The sequence below is a fragment of the Lathamus discolor genome, chromosome 2, assembly GCF_037157495.1.
Source record: "Lathamus discolor isolate bLatDis1 chromosome 2, bLatDis1.hap1, whole genome shotgun sequence".
Lineage (NCBI taxonomy): Eukaryota > Metazoa > Chordata > Aves > Psittaciformes > Psittacidae > Lathamus > Lathamus discolor.
This window is the reverse complement of record NC_088885.1, coordinates 119927686-119951580: the sequence shown is the minus strand read 5'-3', so window position 1 is coordinate 119951580 and position 23895 is coordinate 119927686. Positions and strand designations below refer to the sequence as shown.

At 38.4% G+C, this 23895-nt stretch overlaps 1 protein-coding gene across 1 annotated transcript in view; it reads right to left on the bottom strand.

Annotated features, from left to right (window-relative positions):
• RP1 (RP1 axonemal microtubule associated) overlaps positions 1-23895 on the bottom strand; it is a 178995-nt gene that overhangs the window by 84393 nt on the left and 70707 nt on the right. The window contains exons 24-27 of the mRNA XM_065669368.1: positions 15713-15938; positions 5614-5768; positions 4927-5005; positions 1729-1810 (exon numbers count right to left, since the gene is read on the bottom strand). Coding sequence (XP_065525440.1) covers positions 1729-1810; positions 4927-5005; positions 5614-5768; positions 15713-15938 — 542 coding nt within the window. The remainder of the gene's footprint in view (positions 1-1728; positions 1811-4926; positions 5006-5613; positions 5769-15712; positions 15939-23895) is intronic.

Sequence of the window (23895 nt, the reverse complement as noted above, 5' to 3'; positions counted from 1 at the left end):
TCTTTTGTTATTTGGATGAATTTAAGGCACTTTCTTGCAATATCATTTCACTATAAACATATGCCTATATTCATTCAGTTGATCCCCCTTGTTCATATAACACTTTACAGTCTTTAACAATCTCACTTATTCAAAACTACATAAATATGTGCTCACTAACAGTTGCTATCCTATTGTCACCATGTTGAGGTTACATGTGCTTAAACTGAAGGATCCGTAACATGTTTCACTTCTCGTACATGAAACAACGTCTATAAATAAATCTCATAAATCCTGGGGACCACATACTACAGAATATAGTTATTTTGATCTAAATTAGAATTCTGCAAATTCTACTATATTAATTATCCCAATATGATAACAACTCAAGCAGATCAACACTCCACCCAACTTGGTGTCATCTGCAAACATGCTGAGAGTGCACCCAATCCCCTTTGTCTAGATCATTGATAAAAATATTAAACAAAACTGGCCCCAGATGTTCCCCAACTGAACCCTGGGTAACATCACTTGTGACCAGTTGACAACTGGATGTAACTCCATTCACCACCACTCTTTGGGCTCAGCCAGCCTGCCAGTTTTTTACCCAGTGAAGTGCACACCCGTCCAAGCCATGAGCAGCTGGTTCATCTCTCAGCACATGGGGATGGCCTGCTTGTGCATCTTTATGATTTCCTTCTTGAAGAATGTCCAGGCTTCCTAGACCCCTTTGCTTTCAGGACTGCCTCCCAAGGGACTCTGTCAGACAGGTTCCTCAACAGGCCGAAGTATGCCCTCCAGAATTCCAGGGTAGCAGTTCTCCTGACGCCCTCCTTACTTCTCTGAGAATCAAAATCTCTATCATTCCATGATCACTGTGCCCCAGTCAGCCTCCAGCCACCACATCAGACACAAGCTCTTCGCTGTTCACAAACAGCAGCTGCAGTGGGTGACTTCCCTAGTTGGCTTACTCAGCAGCTGGGCCAGGAAGCTAACTCCCACATGCTCCAGGAACCTCCTGGACTGTTTCCTCTCTGCTGTCTTGTATTTCCATTGGATATCTGGTAAGTTGGAGTCCCCCATGAGAACAATGCCTAACAACTGTGAGACTTCTCTCAGCTGCTTTTAGAATATTTCATCTGCCGCTTCATCCTGGTTGGACGGGCTATAACAGAATCCCACCATGGTATCTGTCTTGTTGGCCTTCCGCCTGATTCTTACCCATAAATACTCAACCCTATTGTCACCATCATTAAGCTCTAGACAATCTAAACCCTCCTTCCTTAACATACAGGTCTACCCCACTGCCTCTCCTTTCTTGCCTATACTTTCTGAAGAGTTTATAACCATCCATTGCAGCACTCCACTTGTGAGTCATCCCGCCATGTTTGTGTGATGGCAACTATATCATATCATATATTTACACATAATACTTCTTAAAACATTGAGAACTGAGAGCTTTTTTATTTATGTGTGGTCTCTGTATAATTTAGATTCTAAAAAAAAAAACCAAACAATGCTCTTTTCCTCCTATGCAACATTTGGTTTTGGGCTTCTTTGCACTAGGCTATGCTCCCTACAGAAACATTGTTATTTGTCTTCAATGGCAAAATCCTGTGTTCATTGTATCTTGAAAAACTCTGGGACAGTGCTCATACATTTAGGCTGTGTGCACTTATCTGTTCTCCATTTTTTTTTCCTCAGGTTGCTGGAAGTGTTACAAATGCTTTTTCTCCATTAATGGCATACCTATTACAAGGAAATACAACCTCCTGATTTTCCTTTCCTTCTTTATATTTGATGACAATCTTATCCAGGAACCATCCATTGCCTGCATTGTAATGACAAAAAATTATCATGCAAAATAATGCATTTTTTTTTGTATTAAAACTAAAAAAAAAAAAAAAAACAACACAGCAGACACACATCATAATCAGACAGAGCTAAGCTAAATAGATAAGATATATTAACAGAATGAAAGCTTTATTATTCTGTGTCTCTCACAAGAGGTACAATGTTAATTCTTCTCTGTCTTGCTGTTTTTATTTTGAGAGAAGTGGGGTTTTTTTCCTTAGAGAATAAGACCTCTGCGAAATGTGGAAATTTTGATCGTTTTGGGTGAACTTGTTATTGCACATAGAAGAGTATTAATTAACAAATCATTAAGACTGTTGCTGTCATTTGCAAATGGAATGGGGCTGCAGCCTTGGAAGTGCTTTGTATAGATGCCAGTAACTGGGAAAACAGAAGATCCAAGGATCCAGGGCCAGCAACTGGATAGACTGAGTGTCTAAGGCCAGCTACTGGAGTCCTTATATGTCAAACTGGATAGATAGATTAGATAGATAGATAGATAGATGATAGATAGATAGATAGATAGATAGATAGATAATAGATAGATAGATGATAGATAGATAGATAGATAGATAGATAGATAGATAGATAGATAGATAGATAGATAGATAGATTTACCATTGAAGGACCGCCATTCTGATCAGCTGGAGAGGGAAATAGGATAAGGCCGCTGATGCTGTTTGTGTTTGTGTATGTGCTGAGTTCCTGTGTTGATCCGTGTGGCCAGCCATGTGCATACATATATGTACTTTATAAATGTGTCTCTGTGTGTGCCACCGGGCAACACATACTCAGCCTTGCTACTAGCGGGACCAGCAGGCACAGACCTATGCAGCCTCACTTCTGTCAGGCTACTGATTTTTTTCTCTCCCTAACAGCAGTAACCACTGCTGCATCCATGCTGATCTCTTGGATCACTTCCAATAACCATCCTAGTAACTGGTACAGCTCTTCAGCAAAGCACTATTCAAATATCTTGTTCTCACTGTGTCTGCACCACTCGCAAGTTGTCTTGTTGCTTATGACATTTTGCCTTACTCACAACATTATTTAACAACACATTGTAGCAAAATAGCATGAACAATGTTTCAGTCAGAAGCATACAACTGTCCTATTTATTCTTATGCTCTGCCTCTGAGTCTGGAAGTCCCTAGAAGGCAGCAGTCTCTGTCCCATAGGGAGAACTTGCCCAGGCAGCGCATGGAACAGAATGGTATTTCTCCTTAAAGACTTCAGGCCCAGGGCACACTAGGACACTTTGCAAGCTTCTTCCAGCACCCTCTTATATTGCAGATATTCCTTAATTGGAAAGAACTTACTACCCTTCCAATTAACCACATTAACCATCAACCAGGCAGATCACTTTGAAACAGGACAAAAAAGAAAAGAAAAGCATTGCTTGTGTAATTGTACAGGAATGTATAGAAGGTTTCTATGGAGGAGAAGGTTCTTTCAGAAGATAAGACACATCATCGAGTGACTCACACCTGACCAATACCAAAACCTAGGACAAAATCCTTTTTCTTTCCTCATTCACAATGGTTGAGGGAGAAGATCTATGCACTGAGGTCTAGGAGCCCCAAAGAAAGCATATATTCTATGATACTTTAAAGACCTTCTGCCCTATCATGCGACTGACATGATTTGAAAAAAGGGAAGAGTCACTGCTAAACGAACCTTCATTCTCCCCTCTCAACTCCCAAAAGGTTGTGTCTCTAGATAGCCCCTGTCCTGACTCACCATCATTTTCCAGGTCTCAGACCCCCTGGTTACCTCAGGCCAGGCTTATCGGGCTAGATTTGGATACGCTATAAAAGAGGTCTGTGAGATCTGTCTGTGCTGAATACAATGAATGATCATCTTGATTCATCAATGAATGATATCACTGAAGCATAAATTTTATTATAGATAGAATTCAACCCATTGTCCTCTTTAGACGATCCTGCAAATCCACAGATGTCTATTGCCACAGAAGAGCTTAAGAAAGCTGACTCTGGTTGCAGATTTGTAATGCTGATCCAGTGATATGGCTATGTTGCTTATTAAAGGAAAGACAAAGGAAGAGAGCATGGTATGGTGTCCTAGGGAAATAGAGTGAAGGTAGGCTCCACCACACTACCTTCTGTGTTATGCCTTGGCCTACTAGGATGTGAAACTTAGTTATACAATCATCTGTATTGCTGAAAGAAGCAAACTGGCAAACTACAGAGATACCAGAATCAAATTAACACCCCATACCAAGGCTGCACTAATAAGGCTACTTCTGTAATAGAATAATTTTGCTCAGAGTCTGAGACAGTACAGTCAGCAACAGGGATGTTGCTCCAGGCCATTTCAGAGTACGGTAAAAGTGCTTCTCTAATCTTGAATCAGTGTAGCCCTGAACTGCCTTAAAAATCCTTCTCTTCACTTGGCTCCTTCCTAGATCTTAATCTGCAAACATATTTGCAGTATTTGCATCTTTGGTGCTTTAAATACTAGCTTTGTCTTCATTTATATCATTCCAGAGGTGCATAACTCAAGGGCCTGTACCAAAAATACACCTCATCACAAAATTGTATCTTTTTTTTGTTTGTTCTTTTTCTGAAAAACGTGCAAGCTGGATGCTGTGTCATTCACTAGAAAAGCTCCACATTACTTGCACAGATTAAAAAAATACCCAGATCTTCTACCGTTGCCTAAAGCAGCAAGGGCATTATGCTATAGCTACTCAAAATTTGTTTGGTAGTAAAGGAAGTGTTCACGATCTTTAGTTCTATTCTGGCCAGTCTTCACAGTTTGTCTAATGAAGGATTATTTTACCTGTGTGAGCTATGCTTTCATGAGTTTTCTATGCAATTAAATAGGATTTTCTTAGAAATAAACTTGAAAACAAAGAGTAGGATGACAGTATTTGACATTAAACTCATGTCCCTTTTGCTTTCCATTACCACTGTTTTTCACCATCCCACCACAGTGACCAGTCTGCAGGAAGACTTTTTATCACTGCATGACCTTCTGTCACGTTTTGTATGAAGGATGCAATATAAATAAAGTGCATTGCGTTTAAAAAGGGCCTGAAAACAGATTGGTCTCTGGGAAGTTAAATCCTACCTGGACCGGCTCCATCACGGCTAATCAGAACTTTCTCCAAGTCTCCCAGTGAGACAGCCTTTATGTAGAAAATATCCATCTGTGGAACCATACAAGGAAAATGATAAAGGTCTTGAACACAGCTATTGCTTTGATGATAACGGCATAGAATAGTTTATTTTCTCTCTCTCTTTTTTTTTCAAAATTAATAGTGAGGATCCTTTAAAGTTTTCTAAGGTAAATAACATCTCAAGATTACTCCACAGAGACAGCACTCAATTCCTTTGGCATGACACAATGATCAGTTGCAAAGAATTATTTGGTCATCTCTGTGTTGCTCTTTCTAGTCCTGTCTGCCTCACCGAGACTGGAAAGCACACTTGGGAATAAGGATTTAGAACTTGCTTCTAAAATTCAATGATCTGTTTGGGAGAACAAAAAATGTTGTTACCATTTTCTGTATATGTGCAATGTAAGTAACTAAGAGTACTCAAATTCTATCCAATGTTCTCAGTGAATTACTCATCCAGAAGATCAGTTATTCATATGAGGTAATTCTGCAAGTAATTCTGAATAAAGAAAATATATGAGAAAATGGTAAACTGCTTGAATAAAACTTATAAATAGAAAGATATTTAGACTTGAAGAAAGAGTCTGCTAACCATAAATTACTTTTATTGATCAGATGTAGCATTGCTATTACTTCACCTGTCCTTGTCGAAATTTTACATTATTGTTCTTAGATCTGTGGAGCTTCCTTTTGCCAGCATCTCCTCTTGTCCCAATGAGGTTGATATAAACATTAGAATCTGTTTCAGCGCCAGGTTTAGCACCCGTGTATACATGGACCTCATATACCAACACTAGAGGAAGAAAAAGCTTGAGATTACCCTTGTAGTGTGCGCATGATTCAAAAGATTTCCCACCAAAATTTTGCCAGAAGACTGCACTGACTTTCAAGTTTGAAATTAGCAACAGCTACGCATGCATTTGTCGATTCCATGTTCAAATATTGTAATTCTCTGCACAAAAATAAGAAAATACCACGCTTAAAAGAAGTGCAATATGCTGAGTATTGCTGTGCATCGCTCAGCAAAGCAGCCCATCAATCAAGCGTTCCCTAGTGCTGCATTTTGTTCTCTCACTCCCTGTTGACTATTCATGTTTTCAGGACCTGATTCACAAGGTCTTTCTTAGCAAGTTATCTGGAGACCAACTACCTGTGCCTAGTCATGGTCACAAACAATAGCTGTTTTCCACTGGTACCAAGGCATTTTCAACCTCCAGATTTATGCAAAACAGAATTTTCTGGGTGGTCAACCTTCATTTCATCTCAAAAGTAGAACAATAATCATGAATCCTAGGGGATTTAGATTTTCACATCACATACAAAGGTGAGCAAGTAGATTAATGGGCTCCCTCATCTATAATAAGCAGACAATTTGCATTTGAAAGTTTCAGTATATATCACTAGTGGATGCTAGCCCTTTTAAAACAGCTTTCAGTGAAAATATATTTATAACTTTTTAATGCCTCTCCTTCTAGTCTAAACCAGAGTCTTACACACAAAAAAAGTACTCTTATCTTCAAAGAATTCTGGAATATAATTCAGAGTTACTGTATTAGCATATTTTGCTCCATACAAATATTATCTTTATAATTATTCAGATATGCAAGCTTACTTAAAAATATATATTTGTAGTACTCACATGCTCTTATATTTCATTTACGATTAAGAAAAAAAAAATCCTGTTTACATCTTAATGGCAATTTTTCCATGCAGTGTTTCTATTCTAATCACAGCTGGCCATTTCTGCTGCGATGTAGTAGATCACAGAGATTGCTCTTTCACTAATGGGTAATTTTAATAGTTCTTAGGCGTGAAGAGAGGCAGTAGAAGCCCTAACACGCAATTAAGCACTACTGTTAAGAAGAAACTAAGATGAAAAAAGAAAATTATAACAAAATGCTTGAAACTGAGCAATATTCTACAAAAAAATGAATTTAAATACTGTTAAGCTTAAACCACCAAATAGCTCGTAGAATCTGACATTTCCATCAATTTTTAATTCACTGGACCCCAAGGCAGCTTATAAAATTCAAACATCCACCATCACTGAAGAACAGCTATTTCTGACTCCCGGTAGAGAAGCTAAGCAAGTAGTAAAATAATACTGCAAATAATTAAGGGGAAAAAATAGCCCTATATATTTTAAAAGGTAGGCAGGAAGTGTTGATGTTGACTGTATGCTTAACCAGGTCAGAATATTTCTTTTAAACTGCATCAAATTACCTTAAACTGGTAAAGAGTGTCTCCAACTCTTTATCACTATTACAACTTTAAGTCAAAATTGGTGTTGTGCCCCTTGGTCTATTTTATTATTTTCTGTAACTCCAAGCATTCATTGAAGTTCTCACATCCATACATTAGTCTACCAACCCAGCCCGGGACATATAACTGATCTTAGTAATACACATACATCTTCAAAAATTTCATAGAGCATTATAAAAACTAATTTCAGATTTTTAACATAAAAACATTATATTAAAACAAATGGTAGATATGAATCGCAAGTAACAAAGATAAATGGACCTGATAATTAGCATAATTGAGCTATATATCCAAATGACATTTTATATCCTCTTAGTCTAATCACACCTGTGTGCAGATTAGCAGCAGGAGAGTATAAGACAAACAAAAAATTGGCCAAAGGACAGGATAAGGGGAGACAGCAAACTATGACAGGAAACACGCAGCAAAACAGAGAGCAGCACTACTCATGAAAGGGCAAATATCTGTCAGTGTGTGGAAGAAGAGAGGTCACACTTCCAAAAGAAAACCTAACAGTGATATTAATCTGTGAGCAGCCATTTGAATAGCAGGGCTGAACTACCCACGAAGAAAGACTGCAGATTAGTAAAAGCAGGGACATATCGACATGAAGTCTCCTCTATGCTTTTACATTCTTACTTCCATTTTCACTTTTGAAAAAGAAAAACATCTGTAGGAGCTAAGGAAATGGTAGAGACTTTATGTAATGAGTGTTTATATACAAAGATTGGTGTCTGCATTAATTACACCTACAATTAAATTCTGTGATCAAATCTGCAAAATTTAAGTACCTATAAGCACAATTTCAAAGCATATTCAAGGTTTTAAGAATCCTTTAACAATAAATTATTACAAGAAGAAAATACCAACAAGTTCTTTCTTTCCTGAAGGGAGAACACACCAGAACAGAATAAGAGATAATTATAACACAACACAAAGATATTAACAGATAAATGAATTACAGTTCCTTTTGTAGCACTGTGCATCTCTGTGGTAACCAGAGATGATAATGATCTAATCAAATACAGCTTTCTATTGCTACAAGCCTAAATAAATCAGTCTGAAGTAGAAAACATGCACATGTTGAAATGTAAAGAACTGGAAAATATTTTCCATAGCTCCTTGGGTCTATACACCTTTGCCATCTGGAAGATGTTAGGCCTGGCATTTATTTAGGTTACATGATCTGCATTATTTTTTAAAGGAACCTTTTTAACAAAAAAAGACCAGTTTGTGCTTTAAAGTTTTGTACAAATTAACAATACGGGCTGCTATATTAGGATAATGAATGGAATGTTCATTTCTCTTATTTGTTACAATGCATTTTATAGGAAATACACAAAAAATTAAGCAACAAAAATATTCTCCAAAACCTACTTCGAACATTTCACTATGGATAAATGAACATTCACTAAACAGATTTTGGAGGCTGTTTGTACAGACAGACACCTAGGCACAGACCAGCTTGAGTGGATGGAATTTTTTCAACCACTGTCAAGCAGTTCCTCTAGATTGCAAAGCAGCTACAAAAGGTGCAAGTGTTAGTGGCCCCTGAGCTACAGATTGCTTAACTGTAAGAATAAGAAGGATGATGTCACTCTGTAAAAGAAAAGGCAAGGTACACGAGTAGTTTGATGAGCACAGGGAACGGATACCGCCGAATCTGGAGAACAAACCTACCAGTCAAATGCACTGCTGAGATAGCAAGACTCACCATGTGTGAAATTTGCCAGTTTGTAGCCATCTGTATCTTCACAAAACATAGGATTTTTTGTGCATAGAGTGAAATAAAAAAACCCTAGAAAACATGTTCAACCTCTGTGACTCTGGTTTAATTTCCTTTGAGAAACTGACCTACTCAAAGGCTCCCATTGTTGCCACATCTGAAATGGAGTCCTACTTTACCGCAATAAGCAAAGGCCATGCCAGCCCCCTGAGAATCAGAACTCTATTGCTCAATTCTCTGTCCTCTAGTAGTAATTTAATTTCACTGTATGCTGATTTAGTGAATCTACACCAGCTGAACACTGGGGTGACAAAGTAGAGAAGTAGGCCCATAGGCAACACAAATGAAAAAAAAAGACAGAAAAAGTTGAAAATAGTATCATAAACCAAACCACTCAACAGAAGCCAGAAAATACTGTTTCAGCATTTCTGTTAGACTCGCATCTAGACACATGTCTAATGTGGGACACATCAAAATAATAGAAAGCAGTAACTTTAGTAAAGGATAGAAGAGTATTAATTAATACAGAATAGCAGGAAAAAGTCTCAGCTAGAACTAACAAAAAAAGAAAATGACCTTTCAGAAAATAAGTGATTGAAATCTTCAAATTGCTAACAGGGTAACTTTAGATAAGCTCTATAATCAAACACAAAACTCTGTGATGTGGATGCGTGGATGAAGCGTTTGAATAAAGGGAGACAAAATGTTTTCAGACAGAGGTGGGAAGCTTCTTTAAGGCACTGTGAAACACAGACATTAAAGCAGTATAATAACTATGTTAAAAAATGACATATCAAAATATATCAAAAATACTATAGGAGTCATTGAGCAGTCAAGTGTACAAGCACCAAATTTATACTTGCTGAGTCCATAAAAATGGTACTACTGCTATCTCTTGAAGCATTATTATGAGGCTTCAGGTGTTTTTTTTAAGTCCTAATTCCAGCTTCTGGAATCTACTGATAACATGAGAACATGAACTACCTGGAATAAAGGGGAGAGAGAAAGACAGGGTTTCTTTTCTCTGGTTATGAAGAAAAGTTAACTTAAGGGCATACTGAGGGCAACAGAATGCAACTTAAGAGAACCCTTTTATCCAGACTTCTTATTCTGGGCACCTGAATTAGGGTTTCTAGTATAGAAGGGTGCGATGTTCCTGATACTTCAACGATGGTTAGAGTTAGTTTGGCCCCAATCTACAAACACAGTACATAATTCTCATTACCTTCTGAGGGAGTAAAGCACAGAATTCAGTGACTTATGTAAACAGTAAACAAGCATTGTAGGTTGCTTTGCATTAAAGACTAAGTTAATATTTTGATATGCTTTGGGAGAAGAAGAAAATAACCCTAGTAGGAGGATTTCTTAGTGAGAATAAGAAAATGAAAATTTTCACTGCAGAAATATTGGTCTTTTTCAGCTTAGTATAACCACGGTCCCATTACCAGTTCTTTTCAAAGGATTCTACTCAAAGTATAGTCATTATTTTAGAATTCTAGTTATGAGCAGATGAATTCAAGATAAGTATACTTAGCAGTTATTACTCAACATACATTAGATAAGCTTCCTCTGCATTACGGCTGTCTGAGCCTAATGACACTGGTGTGCCTACAACAGCACATTAGTTTGAATCAAGAAACAATCTCCTAGTTGCTTCTTTCTGTTTTGCAGCATGGAGGAAAAAAATAGATTCTTTTTGGATTAAACTACACCAGAGGACATGTTCCAAGAACACAATGACAGTGATCTTGTCCCAGATTGGCAGTCGGTCTGTGGGAACAGACTGAAACAAGGCTAGAGTAACTTCCCCACAAACACACATAATGAGGACATTGGACCTTTAGCTCATTGGATTTTTAGCACCAACCACTTCACTGCACAAATCCACTCCCATCAGGCTGCTAGTGTAAACAGACATACTGGCCAAAGAACAAAACCTAGAGAGATGGTAAATTATATACAGCATTAAAATTGTCAGAGTCATAGAATAGTTAGGGTTGGAAAGGACCTTGAGATCATCTAGTTCCAACCCCCCTGCCATGGGCAGGGACACCCCACACTAAACCATCCCACACGAGGCCTCAAACACAATTGTCAGAAGTGGGATTCAAACCCACACCTCCAGGAAGAGACTTCGACCTGAACATAGCGTCTTAGACCACTCAGCCATTCTGACTTATGAGTCTTGCTGTTCAGTCCGGCCTTAATGATGGCGATCCAAGATACCAGAACAATGTTACACAGTACTGTTCCAGGTTCTACCTTTTTTCCATATGACGTGTCTGCTTGAATGAAATCGTTATTTTGGCTTGATTTGTTAAAAACAGCAAGATGTGGTTTTATCCCTTAGTTTAACTACCTGGGTTGCACAAATAGTGACTGGCATTTTGCCATGACAGAAGGGTACAGATGCAGACTGCTGCAGCATTAAGGCTAAAAGGGAACAATTTCTTAATGGATAGTAGTGGTTAAGAGGGACTATCTTCCTCAGAAGGACTGCATATATTATTTGAGAAGACATACATACAAAAACACTATCATGTGAAGACATTTCGATTAGAATTAGAGTTCTCCGGCTTTCTAATCTCCACAAATGCAATTTGCAGCAATATTCTAAAAGAAATAATTCAGGAATATTATTCATAACATGTAAGAAAATTACCAGCTTTGCAAAAACACACTTAGTAATCAATTTCACAATAAGAAACAGAAGTTTGACTATTTACTTATGTAGTTGGTGCTTTCTGAATGATTAAACAGCGATACAAACATTGTAGAGATAGTGTTTGAGTCATTGCTAGTTTCTTTGGTCCTCCTTTGCACTATTTCAGTCAGTGAACACATTTCTAACCTTTCTGTATTTGCCTGCACATTTCTCCAAGTGAGCTGGAGTTTTTCCTGTCTCAGCCTCAATATTTGTCTTTTATCTCAAGTCAGTGCAGTTATTCCTTCAATTATGTGAACAAGAACAAGGCAGAATTACTGATTTATCTTCTTATCTGAAGTTTCTGTTCCCATAAGAGAACAGTAAGAAAATTCAACACTTCCTGTAGCATGTCCCCCTTTAGATCAAAAACTTCACCCATATCTGAAGACAATCCATGTTAAGATGTGTGATAAAGATCTTCTTGCACACTCGCAAAAGAGCACAGACAGATACTGGTAGAGGGGAGTTCAACTAGCACTCTGCTGTTGCTTCTCCCAGGCCCATCACAGGAGCCATCAGCCCATCTCTACAAGCACAAGGGCACAAGGGCAGGCAGGAACCCAGATCAAGGATTCAGAGGAAGGGACACCCTCTCCCAGCACCTGCAGGGCTGTCCCAGGAGAGTCTCAGTCCCAGTGTCTAGGCATGAAACCTATCATGGGTCAGTTCTGGAGTGTTTATCAGACTGCTGGGGTTTGCTGCCTAGGGATGTGGGCGATATGAGGCAGAGTGGTGGAGTATTTTGGGTGTGCACTGGACTTACTATGAGATGTGTAGAAAAGGAACAAAAGTCAAGGGAAGGGATGGATCTGATTTGGGAGGAACAAGTGTGGGAAAAATAGAGGAATCAAGGGATCAAAAGGACATTGGAGTTAACATTGCTGGGTAGTATGGTTGGCTGCGTCCAGTATCTGATCAGTGCAGTCTGTCCCATCTTCCTATTAATCTGCTTTCTAACTTTTTCTGGGTGAAGGACTCTGTTCTCTGTGTGTGGGTATGTGTGGACACGGGGTCTGAGTGCCACAATTTGGCTGGGACCCAGCTGCAGTCCTGCATGAAGGCAACTGGAGAGACTGGAGGGAGTGAATTAAGTGTCCATGAGTGTAAGGGATGAGGTCAGTCTCATGTCTTTATGTGCAAGACCACACGAGCAGCTGACTGTTGGAGGAGCCATAGGAGTCCTGGCCAGCTCCCAGAGACACAGTGAGGTATGGGTGTCTCTAGGGGTGAGACGGTTCTGCATGTGCATTTGTGTGTGTATGAAATGGTCTGTATCAGCAGCTGAACTGGGGCTGCAGCCTTGGGGGCTCACATATCCAGGTGGCAGCAACAGGGGAGACTGGGATCCAAGGACATCTGCTGAGCAGATGGAGTGTGTGAGCTCAGCTGCTGGAAGCATCCACCTTGCACATATGCATACACATGGATATCCCACCAGTGGACCTCCATCATTCTCAGCCGGAGAGGGGAACAGGTTGAGGCTGCTAGTGCTGTCTGTGTTTGTGCAACCGCTGTCTGGGTTATCTGTGCAGTTGGCCACGTATACATGTATATATTTGTAGTATATAGATGTGCTTTCTCTGTATGTGCTGACCAGGAAAACATGGTCAGCCTCACTGCTGATCAGACTTAGGGCCATGCAGGTGCAGCAGCCTCACCCACAATCGGCTGCCAGATTTGGTCTGATTGCCCTAACACTCCTTTGTTATCATGATGTTATAAAGCTGAGTAAAAAGCACTCATAATAAAGCTTCTATCTCGTTTTCATTGAGTGACGCTTAGGATTTACCCAGTTCAGAGCATGACCACTAATTTCCCATACCTATCACTTAGAGAATAGTTGAACAATTTTTCTTTCATTTTGTGAATCACAACGTAACCAGGGGATGAAATCAAATCAAAACAGAAACAAATGAACAATCCAATACTCGTAAAGTTTGCAAAAATAAAAATATCTGGAACTGCTAGGAAAATGTGAGACTGGATAGAAAAATCCGAGGAAAAAAACCAAACAGGATGTAGCAGGATATAATTTATGATTTGAAGAAGAGAAGCTAGAAAAAAGAAAGACAAGGAATAAAAAATCAGCTCCAAGGTTTTTGTTCCCTATTGGGTGCATAGTAGAGTTCAGCTGGAAAAAGGGAGGATAAGGCTAAGGAAAAGGTACCCTTTCTTCTAAGAGAGAAGTTGAGAAATAAAGTAAGTGTTAAACAAGAGCAATTAAAAACTAGTGCCTTCTGAGTTTAGTTTATATTTGTTCATAGTTAAGCAAATTTAATACCACTAGGAAATACCAGATAGAATTGAAAGTGCAGGATACAAATTACTAAATCTTATAAAATTATCAGTAAGTAATTAGTACATCGTTTGTTCTGCTGATGAAAGTGACTTGATGTGGTTTGTCTAGTACTCATAAGATTTAGCTTTTAAATGAGAAATCCAAATGGGTAGTGTTTCATTTGCTTGTTCTTGAGAAGTTAAATAGGAAATCCTTGGGAGGCCTTGCTAAATTTATATTGATGTTCAATTTAAATGTGCTTAAAATCAATAATTAATTTGTAAAACTTACAATTTCTGGAAATTTCCAAATCCTAACATTTCTTTTCTTACAAACTTGAGAGATACATTTTAATAAAGATAATGCTCCTGTAAAAGCAAGGAAAGATGCAGTAATATGATTAAAATGTAAATAAATGTGCTGCTTTAAACATATACCCAGCCTTTGATAGAACTGCCTTGATTCTTCCCATACAAGTACATAGATGGAGTGCACCCAACAGAATACTAGTACGCTTCTGTGCATGCAGATTTCAAACTGCGTAATGCAGATTTGAGTTATTGATGTTGAATTAATCGTTCATACAAACTAATTTGTTCCTGCACTCTTTTTCTATTGCACCAGTATAAGATATTTATGTCACTGTAAGAAACAGTAAATCGTACTGTGGTATGCATTAATTAATGATCATAAGGCATGGCTCATCCTGATCACTCCTAGTTTTTTAAATCCCTTATTCAAGTCACTAAATACTCTGCAGGAAATGTGAGATGACCCATACATGTTTCTCAGCATCTTCTGGCGTCTGTAATAGAGATTGGTAGTTGCCTTTGGCCTTGAAACAGCCACATATTACTAGTCTTGATGCCTTTTTCAGAGAATTATGTTCCTTTGAGTTAAGGTTTTTCACTTCTTTGATATTTCCATCTGAAATGGTTTGATCATCACTAAGTGCATGTGATGACCCTTTTTTATGTTGAATCACTGATTCCTTGCAATATTCAGTGCTTCAGTTTGAATACAATTTGCCTGAATGGTAGCACCTATCTATATAAGACCTACCACTGTCAGACAGTGTTGTCTATCAGCTCATAGTTGTTATTCTATTAATGTAAAGAGAATTCTACCCATAATGCTAAATTATTATACTGCTTCTTATTCCTTCACAGAGGCCCATGACTTTTAAAATAATAATGCTTTATGATAGGCTATTTCCCGCTTCACTTGAAAAGAATAAACTGCGTCAAAGCTGCGGTAAACTTTGAAGTACCTAAGTGCCACCCTGCAGATAACAATTTCTATGTGAATGGCTCTGACTTGAGTCTGATTTGGAAAAACACGTGTGTGATGATTCAGATCACGGACTTCTGGTAAAGAATATTTTATACAGCACAAGAAAGGATGATATCAAACTTGCTAAGAGGAACTCTATGTCGCATGACATTATATACCTTGATACGCCTTAATTTCCTGCCTCATGTCTTGCTTTAAAGAGTAGTAGTTGCCAGTGATGTAGGGACACTCTGAGAGATCAAGAATTTTATCAGGGGAAGATGCCTAGTCATAGCTATTATTCTGATCTGGGAGAGAAAAGGAGTGGGGCAAAATGATCACTTCCTGCTTCTGTTGAAATAGAACTTGTAAGGGATTGTTTCATGGTTACCCTGTCTTTTGGGCAGTCTGCTCTGGAAAAAACATAAAAAGCTGTCATATACTCACAGGATATGGTCAGTGAACACATGACCTAAAATACTGAGCATGTACCTGGCAAAAGCTCTTTTGCAGAGTTTCTTATTGTCACTTCTCTCCACGTATCACCTTCACCCTTGTCTTCTGCAAGCCAGCACTCTATGGGGAGACGTATCTCTTCATCAGAAAGAGGGGCTACTCTTTTAAGTCTGACTTCATCCAGGTACCAACCAGGATCATTTCCAGTGTTGTCATGGCCAATGCGGATTTTATACAGTTGCCCAAGACCTCTGAGATTAATCTGTAATGCCAAAAAAAGAAAAAAAAAAAAAAAAGACAAATTACAATGTCTTTTAGCAATCCCTCTTCTACCTGGCATGCAAGTTAAATGTGCAGCTGACATAACCTAGAGTAATGGGTTGGGTTTTTTCAGAAAATGAAGCTTTAATATACAATGAATATGAGAGCAATCAGGCAAAAGCATATGGAGTAGTATGAAAGTGTAATTTTATTTACTTCACTACCGTATTATTTAAAGTGACTAAAGACCTCAAACAATTCAGTCTGGTTTTGGATCTCTTGACAGAATCCAGTTTGTGGTGACAACAAACTGAACAAGCTGAAGCACCATCAATCATTGCTGCATGAAATAATATATTTTGCAATCCATATAGTTACCATCAGCACAGTCCTATTAACTATTCCTACCACTCATGAGTCTGCTATGGCCTACTTTTCTCTTTGTCTTCTATTTTTATGTGCATTGGTGTCAGGGTTAACAGTTTCTCTAAGTGCTGATACTACACTGAAGCAAATTTAAACAATAAAACATGAATATGTCATATTGATCACTGCAGCCCTGAAATAAAAGCCACTTTGTTTTGGGCTGCAGAAGTTTCTTGGGCAATGCTGACAGCAGGAACCTAAGCACAAAACCAGGGTTAGCCACGTCCATTTGCAGTGATGTGTTTGAAAGTTTGTGGTAATGGGGAAAAAAAATCACAAACTAAAAAAGGAATAAAGAATATTTTTTTCTTTTACCATTATACCAATTTTGTACTGTTTAGAATCAAAACAAAAGCAAACAGAAAACAGATTGATAAACTATTAACACCGACATTGTCCCAGCATTCTAAATCACAAAAAGAATGAAGTAAGAGCTGGGTTTAAAGGTCCATTTTGTCTGTTCTGGAAAGTAACATTAATAAGTCTGCACCAGAGTCAGAGTTTCCCCTTCAAAATCGTTTTGCTAAGGAAGACTACAAGGCGATGTTCCTCTGTTCTGTGCAGCTGCGAATGGTCAGAGACACTAAGGACATATCCCTTTCACTCTTTTGTTGAAATGTTTTCCTAGGCAATGACACAGGCTAGTGTAACAAACACTGACATTTCTTGGTTACAAAGACCATTACAGAAGAGTCTTGCTGCCCTAATGGATCACCATTTCCTTGCATCCCTGAGGCAAGCCTGGCACAACTCTGTCTCATACAATGTTATCATGACACATATGCTAGTGGTATAAAGTATGACTGGAGTCACACTTATGGCCAAAGTAGTATGTTTTCCTATATTAAAACAGTATGTTAAGTTGCCAACTGAAGGTATAATTATAACATTAATGCAATGAAACCATGTGAATCAAAAATACACTGCTAATACTCACAGCAGAATTACAGCAACAGATAAAAAGCTCTGTGAAACTAACCACAAATGTAGCCAGGATGTAGGCTATTTTGCCATAATAAACCTGTCATCCTGCTACAAAGCAGAGACCTTTGCAGTGGGCAAGTGACTGCTAAGGTTGCCTTGCAAATAAATATAACAATATATTAGAACGCTCACCCTTTATCGTGAACTGTGTAAAGCATAGTATTAGCGAACAACAAAGGGGGTGCTTCTCTGAGATCTAGATACTGGCAGCTATTCATGGTGCAGAAGGGCAATTTAGTAAATAAAACATCACAACCTTGTGACCTCGTGCCCATGATGAAAGTCTGGCATAGCCCTTGTTGAAAGAGGAGCGTCACAGCCATCTTTGCATGCAGTATTCATTACCATGACCCTCAGGACCAGAAAGTTCTGTCAAAAAGCCTCTTTTGTCTTCTGAAGCATCTAATCAGTCATTTGGCTGTCAAGCAAATTGAAGCATTATAGATTAAAAATCCTGTATATCTATGGTGGGCATTTTATGATTTAGCTGAAAAGTAAAGCCATAACCTTCTTAATTATATTTATTTTATCATATTATGCCAAAGTGCATTTTTTTTTTTCATAAAGAAGTTTAAAATGGGAGACATGCTTCCAGGTGAATCTGCAAAAGGTTTCAACGTACTATCGTGTAATCATAGAATAGTTTACATTGGCGGGAACACTTAAAGGCCATCAAGTCCACCCCTTTTGCAAGGAGCAGGGACAGCTTCAACTAGGTCACGTTGCTCAGAACCCCGTCCAGCCTGGCCTTGCATGTTTCCAGAGATGGTGCATCTATTACCTCTCTGGTCAACCCGTGCCAGTGTTTCACCATTTTCGTAAAAAATTTCCTCTGTATATCTAGTCTAAATCTACCCCTTTTCACTTTAAAACCATTCCCCTTTGTCCTGTTGCAACAGGCTGTGCTAAAAGGTCTGTCCCTATCTTTGTTATAAGCCCTTTAATACTGAAAGGCTGCAATAAGGTCTCCCCAGAGCCTTTTTTTCTCCATCCTGAACAAGCCCAACATACCGGCCTGCCCTCAAAAGGAAAATGCTCCACCCCTCTGATTTTTTTGTGGCCCTCCTCTGGACTCTCTCCAACAGATCCATGTCTTCACTGTGTTGAGGGCCCCAGAGCTGGATGTAGCACTCCCAGCCGTGTTTCACCAAGGGGAGAGGGGCAGAACCACCATCCCTCAATGTCCTAGCCACATTGTAGCTGATGTTTGGCAGAACACTGGTATAACTGGAGAGAATTGCTCACAAAAATAAGCCGGGGTAGTAGGACAGAAATTTGGAAAAGAAGGAGGATGAAATGGTGAAACCGATTCGTCACCATATCAGCATGCGGGGACTTCCTCTTACTGGATAAGCAACATAGCAATCCATCAAACTTAATCAAATGGAATTCCAAGAAACATCAGTACAGAACAGAAAACTGTCCAGGCTGGTAGGTTTCTCCAGGAGATGTTCCTAATTGCAAGCAGTTCAACTAGATTCACTAAATTCGTGTTTAGCATCTCTAAGCATTCCTGCTTAAAATTAAGGAAGTTATGCCTATGTGCAAAGTGGGAATTTGTCCAGAGTCAAATGCATTTGCTTGCTTTTGACTACAGAGAGGGAGAATATAAAATGTCTCTGTCTACTAGAGAGTTTTTTGGTATGGTAAACTATGCAGCACATACAGGTAGTGGCATATTTCTGATACAGAAAGGTCTCAAAAATAATTTAAAACACAGAACACTGCCAAAGTAATAACATGCTTAATAATACTTCTGTTTCTGACTAATTGCTAATGGGTGCTCTTGGGGAAAAAAAATCATGTTTATTCTGGGCTGGAAATCAAGGCAAAAGTGTCAATGGCAGAGTGCAGATCAACAGTATATGATGTTCTGGAAGACATATAATACAATTACAAATTTAGTTTCATCTCCATTTGTAGTTTTGGGGGTTGAACAATTCGTCTTGCTGTCAGATCAGATATCACATTGGTCTCTCAGTGGTATTGACTTGCTAACACGTTACTTTTTGCCAGTCGAAATGCTGCCAAATATATGTCAAATTTTGCTCTTGCAGTGAAATGCAGATGAAAATACTCCATAACACAGTAGAGCTAACAATTCTCTTTTGCCGAGACAAACATTCTGTCTTGAGGTTGATCCTTCATTTCCAGTACTGACTAAATTGACTTGAACTTCTGCATGACTTGAACACAACCTGGCATTTACAAATCTACTTTCACAGCCAGAACATTCTGTAAAAAGTTGCAGGGCAAAGTTGACTCTGTTGCCCTCGTAAAAAACATGCTTACAAAACCTCAGTCAAACTGTTCTGTATTCTGGCACCATGGCTGTAAAAGTAACATTCCATTTCACATGGAAACAGCCTTTCTGACAGAAATGTAATAAATCGCCATGCAAAGAAGAAACGATGGGTCCCAGGACTAAAGCACCTTTATGGAAATCAGACAACTAGACTTCATTCATGGATCTACTTTAGGTGTTCTGAGAAATATTGCATCATTAACATGCCCTCTTTGCTTCACTTCCTCAACTATACAAGGACAACACTTGTATACAACACATCTCTTACAGGAACACTGCAAAATTCTCTTCATAAGTTTTGAGATCCTCAGAAAACGAGTCCAATATCCTGTACTTTTTTCTAGAATTTTATGTTTATTTTTCCATAACTCCATTGAAAGATAAAAAATTATCAATTGTAATTCTGTAGCTAACTTTGAAAATCTAGCAGGTTTGCTCAAGCATAATGTGATCTCACAGTTACCTTGTGTCTCATAATTGAGCAATTTCTGTTGCTATTGGTGGAAGTTCTGATGCAGACAGAATAACAGAGGAATAGCATACGTTGTAAATCTTCTGAAGAGAATGGTCAGTATAATAAAGGCATCCCTCTACTACACTGTAATTAGATGCTGCAGGTACTCAAACTTCCTAAACAAGAAGACAGGGATAGGGGAATAGGTTTACGCTGCTCTGTACAAACTTGCTAGTCCTAGCAACATACAGCTGAGTTAGCACAATAGTCTCTCAGACTGGCCAGTCCTGCTTCTCAAGGCACATTGCTGCTGGTGAGCACTGAATAGCAGTGTTGCATTAAGAGTAGCAGTTTGAGGCTAATCTTTGACAGCCTCTGCAACAGAACACTGACAAAACCATCAGACATCCAATTCTCAACCAAAGCACATGGCCAAAGTATTCCAGAGGTTCAAATGTTTGCTTATTAGTAATATCAAAAATTGTTTTGCAAAGTTCCTTTCTCCCTGTAAATTCTTCATCTGTGCGTAGTACAGTTTGAACATGGGTGGAAATTCAAAGTCGTAAAATTTCAGAGATACCAGTTTGGGGGTATGAGGCTGCCATTCTGATGTGACTTACAACAGCCATGTACAGAACATAAATGAGACCTAAGACCTGAACTCCTCCAGAGGTGGCAAACAAGGGCTTGGAAACAGACATCTCACTGAGGTAATCTAGAGATCACAAACATCATCTATACTGATCTTCCTAGGGATTGCCTGCTAGAGAGACTTCTGACAAATACCAGCCTCGCACTCTACTCAGCAAAAAGTTCTACAAAACACTTGAACCATTATTTAGAGCTCACTCGGTGGCTGACCATGAAACTCCTTCTTGTGCATTAACACACCAAATCCTATGATAAGCAGGGTCTGTACAAGGTCCCTTCCCTTTCAAGCTTTTGTGAGAGATTGCCAGCACTTATTAACCTTAATAATGTCATTGTGAGTACTGTGATAGTAGTAGTTCTATTCCTATTGAAGTATTTTTCTTCACTGTTACAGGCAATAATATCAACACCCATATTTTCTTATTAAAACAACTGTCCACTAATTTTGAAAGGGCCACATTTTCAAACAGAGATAGCCTTGACTCAACCACACCCATATTCTGAATGTTTGCAAACAGTTACACAATATTAACCTGCTAATCAATATAACTATATGTTTTGCTCATTGCTACTATTTATTTTTTTGTAAAAGCATAAGTCTAAATTCTCTTCTTACTAAAGGCAATAGGAACATTCTCATTAGACCATGCATTAGAAAACCTAGTCTTACTTTTTGAAGTTGAAGCTTAACAAAGCTCATATTTTACAATTTGTCTGTAAGCATAAATTGAAATCCAGGTTTATCAGCAGGAAATTATTCCTAAAGAGGATACAAGGACTAAATTCTAATTCTGTTTCTATAGGAGTTATTCAAATACTTTTTCTCAGTCCCTAGCATACCTGTGAGTGGAGTCAGTATGACCTATTTTTCATATACTTAAGATGTTTAACTAAGTTAAAAAATAAAGTAAGAAAGAGTTCCTTGGACTAATAAGAGACTGTTCAGTGGAAAAGATACTTTGGTAAAAGCATGGAAGGAATACACGTAATGATACCATTGCTCTTTTATATACCGGAATAAACAAAATAATGTCACTACATACCTATTATGAGGAAAGTATCCTACAATCTCTTTGAAATAAACTCAGCGTAGCATAAAAATCATTTAGATAAGTCGATACATCAGAGGCAGCTACACCAAAATCCCAATGTCTAACACAACCACTAGAGGCTATACTTGACAGGCAGTTCTTAATTTCACGTAAGGCCACCTCATTAACAGGATTTCAGAGAAGTCACGTGCAGCAGCTTGATTCCCCAAAGAAAGAAAAACCATTGACTGCATTAGTTTAACTTCTACAGCATCTGCATATAATGGAGAAATCTTTGGAAGTACAAGATGCTTTTAAATTGTTAGCATGCACCTGGTAAACATTGACAAAAATATAACTAATGTACCAGTACTCAGGGCCCAACCATGGTGCTTGCATTTTCCAGATGTCTTAATTCAGCCAATTTGTTAATTATGGCCAAGATACTTGGCACAGTTGCACACCAACTCAAGAATTAGAATACAGGTGCTCATGAAAAAGGTGGATATAGACATACAAGAAGTAGGCTAAAAAGCCACACAAAAGTCAGCATTATTTTTTTCCCACATCATATTTGTTTCAGTCACAAAAATAACCTGGATAAATAAGTACTGCTCAGTGCACAGTGACATTTAAACACTTTCTTTTACAGGCCACTCAAGCTCTTTTCATCCTGTATCTAGTCCTGTATCAATCCTCACTCACTTGACCTTCCTATACAGGTTAACAATGTGCCACTATTTACTAAAATGGATACCAATTATCTGTTACCAGGTTAATTAGAGAAAGAAAATGTCACATTGTTGTTACCTGCTAAGCTAAGGGTACCAACAGACAGCTTGTTTTTTCCATGCTCAAGTACAGCAAAAGGGAAAGTGTTTCAAGAATAACATTAAAGCTCTGGAGGAATTTTTTTTACTCTGTAGTTAATTAAATTATGCCAGCACCAAGTATTTACAGTATCAGGGTGTCAGTTCTTGAAAGTAAGCAAAAAAATCATGTTAAAATAATATATATATTATATATATGAGGATTTTCTGAGTGACCTGCACTTTTCCAAGTCAGACCAGGAGTATTTTTACTGGATTCGAAACTTACTGCAGTGCTTTGATGAGGAGTTAGAACACTGCCTACCAGAGAATGTCAACTGGAATACAGCTGAGCACTGGCTGTAAGAAAGCTCAACAAAGGTCAGTCCATGCAAGAAAACTTAATCTTTACTTAACTTCCATCACATGCATCTTATCAATGTATATAAATACCTGATGGGAAGGGCTAAAGCAGACAGAGCCAGACTTGGTGGTGTCCAGTAAACACTCAAGAGGTAATGGGCACGAGCTGAAATACCATAAATTCCGCTTAAATATATGAGGAAAAAAAATGGGTGAGAGTGGTCAAATGTTGGAACAGATTACCCAGAGAGTTTGTAGAGCGGGAGATATTCAAAACCTGACTAGATAATGACCTAAGCAACCTACTCTATCTGGCCCTGCTTTGAGCAAGTGAGTGGACTAGTAAATCTTCAGTTATCCCTTCTAACCTCAGTTTCTCTGTAATTCTGCATCACTCAGTGCGATGTCATCACCTTATTGACATAATTATCTCTAGAGTGAGAATCAGACTCAACATTACTGGTACTAAGAAATCCCTATAATGTAAAGTGAAATATTTTTCACAGGAGGTAAGACTGCTAAAGGGCTGCCAAAGGGCTGGCCATATAAAGTAAGGGCTATCAAAAACTTTTTTACTTTATCATCTTTTGTTTTGATGCAAGATAAACTGATCTTATCTTGTTTAGCATAAGGACTGTACTGTATAAAGTGTCTATTCTCATTACAGAGTTGTACCGAGCCCAAAAAGAATTCTTTTTAAGAACAAGAATGAGAGAATAAACCACACAATAGTTATACCACCCACTTCTGAAAAGTGCTCAGTTACTGAGATGACTGGACGCATAAAAATGTGAGTAGAATAGAAAATGGCTCATAGTAAGGCAAGATAAGCGCATGAATCAGTAAAGACAAAAATTAGATTTGGGCACTTGACATGGGAAGCTGGAGGACCTTTTAGCAGGGAGACCCTTAATAAAGGAAACTAGTGTCACAAA